This window comes from Geospiza fortis, unplaced genomic scaffold (assembly GCF_000277835.1).
Source record: "Geospiza fortis unplaced genomic scaffold, GeoFor_1.0 scaffold190, whole genome shotgun sequence".
In the NCBI taxonomy this organism is placed as follows: domain Eukaryota; kingdom Metazoa; phylum Chordata; class Aves; order Passeriformes; family Thraupidae; genus Geospiza; species Geospiza fortis.
Window position 1 is genome coordinate 5,610,976 of NW_005054328.1, and position 11,310 is coordinate 5,622,285.

General features: G+C 37.8%; 1 protein-coding gene across 3 annotated transcripts in view; it reads right to left on the reverse strand.

Annotated features, from left to right (window-relative positions):
* The window catches only part of SYNCRIP (synaptotagmin binding cytoplasmic RNA interacting protein), a 25,072-nt gene that overhangs the window by 6,872 nt on the left and 6,890 nt on the right, over positions 1 to 11,310 (reverse strand). For all 3 annotated transcript variants that reach the window (XM_005421177.3, XM_005421176.2, XM_005421173.3), the window contains exons 6-9: positions 9,539 to 9,674; positions 8,610 to 8,815; positions 3,511 to 3,660; positions 2,072 to 2,193 (exon numbers count right to left, since the gene is read on the reverse strand). In XM_005421177.3, coding sequence (XP_005421234.1) covers positions 2,072 to 2,193; positions 3,511 to 3,660; positions 8,610 to 8,815; positions 9,539 to 9,674 — 614 coding nt within the window. The remainder of the gene's footprint in view (positions 1 to 2,071; positions 2,194 to 3,510; positions 3,661 to 8,609; positions 8,816 to 9,538; positions 9,675 to 11,310) is intronic.

The following is an 11,310-nucleotide window of genomic DNA, read 5'->3' on the forward strand; positions in this document are numbered from 1 at the left end:
GCTGAGTCACTACCAAGACTTCTTATCCTTTCTGTTCAAAATTAGGATGGAGACAACTTACTAATAATCACAATCACCCTGCCCTTTTATTCAGGATTTTCTCCTCATGTAGAGTTTCACATGGCTAATAGTATGCAATGTGCTGAAAAGCAAAGGAATTTATACAGATTAAGAATTCTACTTCTGACAGCCATGAGGGGTTTCAAGTAGTAAAAATATGATGTAAAATACTTCTTACTGATTGAATAGTCAATTGTAGACAAGCAGGTAAGATTACTAACTATATTAATGTAAAAATCAAATTGAATCTGTAGTTATGTGGAAGTATCCAGAAAAGTAAAGATGTGTTTTTGCTACAGTATATGTAGTGCAAACTGCAAATTATCTCCAAGATCTTAAGATGTCACTCCATACTTTTCAAGTAACTGGGATACAGACTTAAAAACACACATATCCTTCTATTCCCACATCTTTTGGAATCCTAGGAATATTAAAAACCCTTACAATTCACTAATGAACAGTATATTCAAAAACCAGAAAATGCCTGGAGTTAATCAAACTTGCTGCTTTCATACTGCCTTAACAGCTCAGAAAAACAAAGGAACACAGAGAATTTCCACATGAAAGAACTACTGCCCAAGTGGCATTACCATATCTATGCCTAGAGGAGTAAGAGAGACAGTCCTACAGTACCTACCTCCACAAATGAGATATGCACATCCTAAACAAAAGCAGAGGGATGCAGATAAAATACAGCATGTTAATATTAGACCTGTGACAGAAGACTTACAGCGCTATAAATACATGCACGCTACCCTGAAGTAGTAAAACTGGGTATAAGATAATCTGCAGTGAAGAGTTGGGTGGGGAGCAGGAATCACATAGCACAATAACCAACTGAGGTGCATTTTAAAAAATCTTCCTTTTCATCACTGGAGATAGGCCATCATTAGATTCTGAATACTGAGCTAGCAAATATGTTCGCATACTGCAGTGAGAATATCTTTTGGTGATTACTCAAATTCAATGCGAGAAAGCTTATATCCAATCAGAGACAACAGGACCATGCCAACAACTGCCATGTTGAGAGGGAAACTGTGTCACTTTCAAACACCTTCTAGATTTTAATTAAATGAACAGGTATTTATGGTGGCATTGCCAAGATGCAGAATACACAGGAAGAAGTACAGCTGTATCAGCAAAAGATTTAAGCAGAAAAGGCCTGCCTGGCACAGAAGAGAAGCTAAAGAAAAAAGAAGAAATTCACTTCTTACAGTAATACCAGATGCCCAAGGAAGAACAAAAGGGCTAATAAAGTGATGAGAACTATAAGCAGGGCAAACTTAACCAATTCCATGTGTACAGTAGGTCACCATGTGGAGATCTCTATTAGTCCTGCAACCTCCCTATTCCCTCTTCTTGGATACTGCACAACAGCACTTCCAAGTTATTTTTGGAAGTAAAGTGGGGGAGGGAATCTGGTTAAGAAAGCAGGAAGATACCCAGGAAGAAAAACACATGAGAACACTAGGCAGAACACACCAGCAAGAAACTGCCTTCTTCTTGTTGTTTTCAACCATGTTCAGCATTTACTAGTGCAAGATCTCTATCAGTATGAGTTTATAAGCTTCATGGGCAGATCCATCTTCTGGAAGTGGCAAGAAAGAATATCAGGACCGTCCTTTCAGTGGGTACTTTACTAAAGAGGGGGTGCTGTATCAATATTACTAAGGCTGCTGAGAGGAACACACAACGCTAAGTTCATCCATGTGACATCACTGCAGAAGTACAGGGAAATTTAGAATAAAAAGTGGGAAGTATGTATGTTTCATGACCTTCACATAGTTCCTCCAGTGCTCTCACACTCAATAAGCAGAGCAAGACAGTACCTAAATTATCACTAAACAGCACTATTAGATTTTTTATGCAAACAAAAATGAATCCAACATCTTTCAGAGAAGCCAGAGAACCTGTACAGTATACCTAATAGTATACCCAGATGTTCTAATTTGACAGGATTGTACATGTCTTTCAGAAGCAATACAACATAACTACATGCATTTACACTTACATCTGATTTTTAGCCGCTTGTCTCTGAGCTTTCCGTTCTTTCCTTTTTTGATCTGGTGGCTTAGCAAAAACAATTTCAATGTTTTCTCCCTCTAAATCTTTGCCATTCATTTCTTCCATTGCCTGAAGGAATTAACCAGACTTTAAATATACTTCCAAGCACATCTGAAGTTAATTTTCTTCTACCTTTTAGAGTATGCATTTTTAAATTTGTTATCCAAAGCCAAAATAACAATATAAAGCTAAAAAAAAAATTTAGACAATCAGACAGCACAGCATTATGGGGTCCAGTTAGGCATTTCTTCTGAACTTGGCTCTCAAACCCAGGTCTTCATATATCAGTTTAAAAATCTTCCCCTCAAAACTGAAAACAGGCTTCAATCTTTGCAAGCTGTTACAGTTAATGAACTGTCCTCTGAAAGTGCACATTTTGTAATCCATTAATAAATTCCTAATGTGAGCACACATGCCAACAGCACAGCTTAGTATATTCTGCTATTCCTTTATTTTACTTGCACTTTCTTTTTCAACCAGAAGCCCAAAATTAAAGAGTTATTCTGATTACAAGGAAAAAACAGACAGATCAACCACGAAAACCCCCAACTCCTCCCCAAATCCACACCATCACCTCACCACCTCCCCACAACCTTCTCCTCAAAAAAAAAAAAAAAGCAAAACAAACAGCAAACCATCAACTCCTCCCTTACCCTCCTTGCCATGTACAATTCCCACGGGCCACAGTTATTACTATAAGTTAATTTTGAGCAGAGGAATCCTAAAGATTTTACCACTTTTAGGGACTCTACATAGCTAAGCCCTGACAGGATATATGTCTTACTAAGACTCTTCCCATCATCTTCCTAAGCATCTGCTTTAAGACATATGGATATGTAAGAAAACTGAATCCCCCTGTATCCTGCATCCACCCACATAACACAGAAAAAATGGATACACTACAGGCAGATGGGGAATTACACTTTCCTTTCCTTAACAACACATGACATCAAGACTGGGCTAGCAAAATCCAGGAATGACAACTACTAAATTGTCCAGGACCCCTCATAAAAAAAAAAAATTATTCCTGGAAAAATAAATAAAAATATTACCTAAGTTTTTATCACCTGCCCTAGAGAAACTGCTTTAGATTTCTACCAATAATTTGGTGAGAAGAGTCATTCAACTTCTGGCACTTGAGTTTCAAATGGTAACAACATTATTATCTTAAAAGCTCATCTGCGGAATTACTTAGTGCAGGCGCATTAAAGATCCACTTTTCAAGCTAGAATTGCATCATCCTAGGAGACACCCAGAGAGGACAAAGTTATCAGCGACAGTGTGTTACCAATTCTCCAGACAAAGCTTCTTCTCAAATTAGAAGTAGCATACAGCTTCTAAGAACACTACTTACAACACACACACACAGAGTTACAGTCCACTTACCTTTACAGCACCATCCCGTTCATCAAAATGAATGAAAGCATAGTCTTTTAGCTTCTTCACTCGTTCTAGCTTTCCAAATTGACTGAAGGCCTTTTCTAGAATCTCCTCTGTTACAGTATTGGCAAGATTGCGTACAAACAAAACTTTTACCTAAGGGGGGGTTAAAAAAAAAACAAACAAGGACTTAGGAGTATGGTCTAATTCCAAAACACAAAATGAAGCTTTGCAAGTTACTGCTATTGGCAGCACTGAAGAAACACCATTACGTTTTCTGTACAGCGTTTTACATACATATGAATATGTATACATAAATAGTCACACAGCATGAGTTAGCTCCAAAATTCCCTGACAGAAACATTTAATCTGTTATCAAACATGATTACATAAGTATTAGTATCCTGAAAGTCAATCCAATTTGTGTTAGTGCTTAAAAGGATCCTACCAGCAGTTATCTTCAACCCAGAACACTATCAAACTTGAGAGAAGGTAACCAGAATTGGTTACACACAAAACAATTAACTTATCAAAACATTTAATTGTTTAGAAAGGCTTTAGCTCAGTTATTTGCAGAACAGTCATCACTGTAATATCTAGGTCAGAGGTGACAGGCCTGCAGCTTTCAAGCTGCTTAACTTGTGTTTCCCATGCTATAGCTACACCAAACACCTAATGTCAGGACTGTACTTGCCTGAGGGGCACTCAGTGACCTGAAGCCACTGCTAAAAGACAGAACTGCAGACAGAAAGGGGATACTAAGGCTGACACTGGCCAGTTACCCTTCAACTTTCTCAAGTCAAACTGTGCTGTTGCCTTGAGGAAGAGTCACCCCCAAATAGCTGTGGAAGTTCATTCCCTCCCCTGGCTCACTAAAGCACACAGTGGGACTCTTAAGCTACACAAAGACCGCTCCGCAGCTTCTAAAATCAGAAAGACAGGTAATCATCCAACTCTTTACTAAATGATCAATATAAAGATTCATCAATCACCAAGTGCAAAAGATAAAGGAAAATCTAGAGCAGTCTGACAAAAGCTTTAAAATAAACCCTTACTTAACATAGCAGATGACATATACCGGAAAGCAGGAATCACCTATTATTGACCCAACAGGATTGAAAGATTCATCCTGGTGTCCATGCCGAGGCTGCACATAATGACCAGACATGAGCATGTTTACACGATGCCATCCACGTGCTCTCACAATTTAAAAGACTCTTCCAACTTGTCAAGAAGAGCTCCTTCCACGTGCTGGCACCATGCTCTGACAGTTTAATCACCTCCTACTGCCAAGGAATGCTCAGTCTTACCTGCCTACAATGGAGCTGCCAGTCAGCTGCAAGACCTGCAACTTCTCTTACATCCTCTCTGCTCCTACTGGTTTCAAATTAGCTGATGACATCAAATGACACTGCATGTGGCAGCACTGACTCCTGACCCTGAAGGTCAACCAAGTAACACGAGGTGTGAAAGGACTAAGGAAAGCATGCTTTGATTTCTGAAGCAGAGCTGTACTCTGCTCCCACCACATACAGCAATTTCAATAAACCCAGACACCATTTTTGGAGGAACTGCAATGTAACTAAGTTACAAAAAGAACAGGTCAGACTTCCATAAATCTGTCTCACTAGCTGAACTAGGGTAGGATGCAGATTTGGAAGAAGGGTTACTACAGACCCTAAATCCAACCCAGTGTATCAGCTCTGGACTTTGGCAATAGTTACTTCTGCTAATTCTCAGGAGATCATAAAAGTCATAGCCAACTCCACAAGGAAAGCTGTTTCCTATTATTTATTAAGCTTCTCCTACATGTCTTGATGGTAAGAGCAACCTTTATGTATTGTAACACATACATAATAACCATTTTTAGTAAAATATCCTAACTGCTACCTTAACCTTATTCCATGGAAATTAATTACAGGAAGTTTTATGATGTAATCAATGGGTTTGAAAACCACTAACTTTTAAACAAATGTTCCATATTCTTGTTCTTTAGAAAAGGATGAAAACTAGAACCTCACAAGGAACCCTAAACAGCCTAATAAATCCATGATGACTGACATGATTAAAAACTAGATAGCATAATCACTATTTTTTAAAAGATGCACTAATATAGTGTTTTTTAAAGAAATAAAAAAAACAACTAATTTAAATTTCCCCAGTGTAGACAAATCCATTAATCTCCAACAGCTGAATTTTTAACACCTTTGCTCATGTTACTGATTAGAAGTGTAACTGAATGAGTCAAAGATGATGTAAAAGCTATTAGGCAGGTTAAAGCATAGGGTGAGAGAAGATGAACCCATTTTTACTTAAGCCAGCTAAAAAGGAAGGGAAGTGGAAACAAAAGAAGTCTTCTTCATTAAAGCTCACACATTATTATACCAAGAATCCATAGATACTTGTAACAAGCGATATACCCAGCACCAGCATTTTGTTTTCAAGGCACAACTCACATTTTAAAAACTGCTTAAGATTAGACTATCCCAAAACCTCTGGTATCTGCTCCTTTTCCTCCTCTTACCTACAGCACAAACACTTCAGGCCACATTCTCCAAGGGATACTAGCCCTGTCTCTTGTCCTGTAATCTGCCAGACAGCCACAAGCATAAGACTTTATTTAGCTGCTTAACCTGCCACTCCAGAACGTCCTCTGCAGCCTCAGCCATCCTACAGAAATCAAGTAAAATATTAATAAATTTAGCTAGACTACAGGTGTAAGAGGCAACAAAATGACACTTAGGAGAAATTAGACTATCAACACAGCTGCTTGACAAGTTGGAAAAAATTTCACTTTGGACCAGAAGGCAATACCTTAACCAATTATACTCTGATCTGTTAGTGCAAGCACTTATCTCCTGTAGCACATCCATCTAGCTTGAGAATCTAACTTCATCTCTCATCATGCTCAAGCTACTTTGTATTTAAGACAACAGTCCATTTAAATTATAAGTATTTACCCATATAGTGCTCTCCACAACATTTTATCAGAAGGACAAAGGAAAAAAGACTCGAGTAGACATTTCAGAAATTTAAATTAGTAAGTGTCCATATACGATGAAACGACATGCTGCTTCTGAAAGATTTAGAACACTGTTCACCTTCTGGCTACACGTGTGAATTTGTCTTCCTTATAGCTTGCTCTTATGGACTTGCGTTTCTAGCAAGAAAACTGATGACCAGATGATTATTCTGATAAAAACAACCTACTTCTCCTAGTCACAGTTTCCTCCAGAGCCTTCTACCATAGCAATGTGCAAGATGACATGGGTCAATAGCTTTCCCTTTGCTCTGGACTAACAGTAGTCAGCAGCACTGACAGCCAACCTGCAGCTCATATCCAGGAGATTACTGACTGCAGCAGCAGCTTCGCCGCTCTTTCTCTTAGAAGAAAGATACCAAGAACAGAAAATAAACCTTACACTTAGAGAAGGGCCAGATACAGTCAGCTTCTGCACAGGTACAGCGGGTGGCCAAGAAAGACTGGAGTAGAGACTTTCCTTGTTGCAAGAATAAACTAAAGGATGCAGCCAATGAGGAAGGTCAGACACCAATTATCGTCTCAGTTTCTGTCTTCAGACACAACCCAGATGGTCTCTACTTTTTCAGTATTATTCACAGAGCCTCACATTTCCATACATCTTCAACCTAAGCTTCATGTCCTATCTTTGGCATGTGGCACCAGATGTATTCAAGTTGATTTTATCCATGTTTTCTACATTTCTTTCCTTCATTTCCACGTTTCTTCTCTTTTCATGTCCCATTTCAAATACTAAACAATAGAAGGTATTAACATATTCAAATAAAACTGTACAGTAAATGAGGCAAACCACAATCAAGCTTTCATTTCTTTAGCCTTTTACTCTGCACATCTGCAAACTTACTTAGGAGAGATGCTTGATTATGTCCCCTATCATTTCCTTTCCATCTATTTTGTTATATCAGCAGAAATTGCTGCTTATTTATTTTGACAGTTGGGTGGATTAGGTCTCTTCTCTTTTGAGCCAAGACGGGCTACCATATTTAGGTAGTGCCACCTTCCACAAATTTGACCTGCAAGACCCCTTCCCTACTGCTGACAGTCTATCATGCTGGGCAAGAAAAATAAAGTCTGCAGACAAGATAGTCCAAAAGCTTCTGTAATACCTGTATTACAAAAGCAGCTTTTTCCCTAAAATGAGCCCCCACCCCAACCCTTTTCCCTTATGGCTCACCAAAGAGGAGATCCCAGCCAAGCTATCTTACTAGGTCCATCAAAGTAGGACTCCAGCAAGTGACGTGTCTCAGATGAGAGTAAAAGCACAGACGAAAAGCAAGCAAAGAGAAAGAGATAAGGATATGGGCTAGCTAAGAGATTCCATTAAACAACTCAGCTACACAACACAACTGAAAAAGACAGGGTTGGGCAATATCTGATGGGGAAAAAAAATAAATTGGGTAGTTTGTTTCTGGCAAGATACCAGGCACATATATAAAACAACTGCTACAACATACTTCAAAATGTTAACAGTCCAGACTTCACCTTCACCTCAATATTCAAAATCCCAAATATTGCCAGTCTAGGTATTAAAAGGAATTAACTCCCCCAAATTAAAAATAACTGCCAAGTTCCAAATACAAGCTAATTGCTAAACTTCTCAGAAGTAACTGCTAATAGAAACTTTGAAAATACATTTGTGTACATCTGAACACTGACAGATTCTTTCTAAAGCTGAAGTGATACAGTTCCAGGTTTAAAAAGAATTACGGCTGTTCTGTGAGAATATCTCTATTTCCGTCCTTCCAAATACTAGGGTACAAATCCATTTTAACTCCAGGAGTCACCACCATAACTTCCACGTAAAAAATTAACAACATCATCGTATGTGTCATTTTGGCAAGAATTACATTCACTATTCAACCATGGGAACACGAAATATTATAAGGCCATATAGTTTTTAAATCCCTATAATTTCTGAGGTATATTCATTTCTTATCATCACAGCTACAACATCTCTGTCAAGAAGGCTGAAAAGATGTTATTTAATTTTAGGCTATTTCCAGGAAATACCTAATTTGGGACAGAGCACTTTAAATGTACTATGGTCCCGTTACAGCTTTATTACCTTTGCCATGACTTCAGGATCAGGGTCTTCTATAGGGTCAGCCCATTCCACTGTAACAACATTTCCCCAGACTTTCACTTTGCCACTCATTAGCCTACGTCTGGCCTGAGCAGCAGTTTTGTGATCTTCATATTCAAGAAAGCAGAAACCCCGGTTCTTTTTCTTGTCATCAGGCTGATGATACAATATGACATCTGTAAGACCCTCTGAAATGAAATAAAATATTTGTTATGCTTTCAATCCACTGATTTGCTTTATAAACTGCAGGTTGTCTTTGTAGCTATGGAAGAATACTCTTTCTCTATACTGAATGGAGGAGAGTTAGGGGCAGTCAAAAGTTTTGCTTTGTCAATTATTCTCTTAAACCCCTCTCAGTTACAACACTTTACAGTGTGTGTTTTCTCCATAATGTCTAAACAACAAGAGATAAAAGTTGCGTGACTCCAATACCTAAAAAGTTTCTTGCTCCAAAGAACCTGAAGTCTGTAATTCAGTAACAGAGAAACAGTATCTTTGCAAGTTAAAATGTCATCAAAAAGAGATTCTTAAAATTTAAGAATTATAAATCTCAGAACCAGTTACATTCTTCTGCTTGCTTCAGTTTTGCCTCAAGAAGTTTTAAAACATCCATTAGTATTGAAATTATTAAACTTTTAATTCAAATTGCTTTGAACAGATTTTTTAAACATTACACACTTACTCCACAGGCAGAACTTAGAACCACCCATCTAGTCTAATTACAAATATCTCAGCCCCCAGCAAAACAACAGTTTTTAAAAAACCCAAACAAACCCCAGCACATAATGTTGAGATAAATGCTGTGTGGGCTTGGTTTGTTTTCATCATCATTTAACTATAAGCTAAAAGACAGCTCATCACTGACCACATTTGACACCTTCCAGGTCTATAAAACCTAGTCACTGACTCACCTGTAACTTTGCTGAATTCTTCAACAATTTGCTCCTTGGTTTTACTCTTAGGAATAGAGCCAACAAAAAGCCTATTATTGGCAACAGAGATGCATACACCAATGTGTTTTCCAGACCGAATTTCATGGTTATTGTACTGCAACAAAAAAATTATCGGACAATCATCAGTTACAAATAATTTTCACTCTCTGCAACAGCAGCATACCAAATATTTAACTTTGGAAAACTCAGTATTGAACAATTTACTAAATTTTTGCATCTTAACACATTTTTACGATGCATATTCAACTACTTTGAAGAATACCCATGTTTTCTAAAGTATCTCCACAATTTCAGCCAACAATTATTCTTCCTTCCTTGTTTGAGTCTCTTAACACTTTTTTCTTTAGAAACTTTTTCATATAGAACCATGAAAATCATCAAGGTCAAGGCTCCACCCTTCACAACCATGCAGAAAAAAAATGCAATCTCTATAGGCTGTAGTTATAAATTCTAGATTTGTGTGTAATAAAAGACATGAGTTGCAATTAAAGTCAAATTCACTTCTGAAGTTCCACAGTTAACAAGAGAGTAGTGATCAGGTCTTCTCCACAAAATGTTCAAGAGCAACTGGCAAATACTTTCCAATGCATAAATATTACACAGGCAAAGATAGGAAACAGCAAGAACAACTTTCTAATGACTTGAAATCCTGACTTCTGTTAAAATGCTTCTCCCATAATATCTGGAAGATACCCTGAACATGTCAGCAGTTTAAGGGGGAAAAAAAAAAAGGATTACTGTAGACATCTGTTAAGAAAACATCAAAAAGTGCCTTTCATTGAGATGCAGACACAGACATGCATCATCCAAATAAACAGCAGGGAGGACAACTGCTGGTATATCAATCCACTTCTAACTGGAAGCCCTGCAACAGACAGTTCTTTAGCTAAGAAAATGAATTTTGTGGTCAACATCTTATTGCCAAGCAGCAGGACAGATTTTCAAAATTTCATGTAACTATTTATTCTATGATTTATTTTGTGCTTGATGGTAAATCTTACTACATAAGCTACTTATCCTCTACCCCACCATGCTTTTTATGCAATAAAATCTGGTGGAAGATGTTTATTTCTGTTTATCTTGGGCAAACAAAAACTCCACTACTGGAAGTTTTCTAAGCTAGGTAACAACTGCACCAAAAGTGAGGAAAAAGGAGAACTGTACGTGTGAAAAAGATGCAGAGTGACATCTTCACAATGAATTATGTCTCAAAACATAGCAGGAGACAACAAAGGATTTCTATCTCCATATCTGTTGCCCATGTGGCAGAGGAACAGTTGATTTTTAAGTAGGAAGCTGAAGTAGGAGCAGCGCTAGCTGCATATATATTATCACTATTAAATATACACATTAATGAAGAGACAGATTTCAGTAGCTAAAAAAAGGAGTCTTCTAAAGAAACACCTTTAAAGAAGCTGATTGTCTATTAGTCTGAAAGTGATTCTTCACTAACTGAAATGTACACTAGGAAACATTTCCTTGCATTAGGAAACTTTTTTTACTGAGAGGGTGCTGGAACAGGCTTCCTAGAGAGGTGGTCAATGCCCCAAAGCTGTCAAGGTCTAAGAGAGGCATCTGGACAATGCTCTTGATGATCAAGATGACAGCAACAATTTTGGTCAGCCATGAAACGGTCAGGCAGATGGACTAGATGATCACTGCAGGTCCTTTTCAAATTAAATACTCTCTTCAATATGGATAATAGAAAGTATTTTCCAACTATTCCTGCT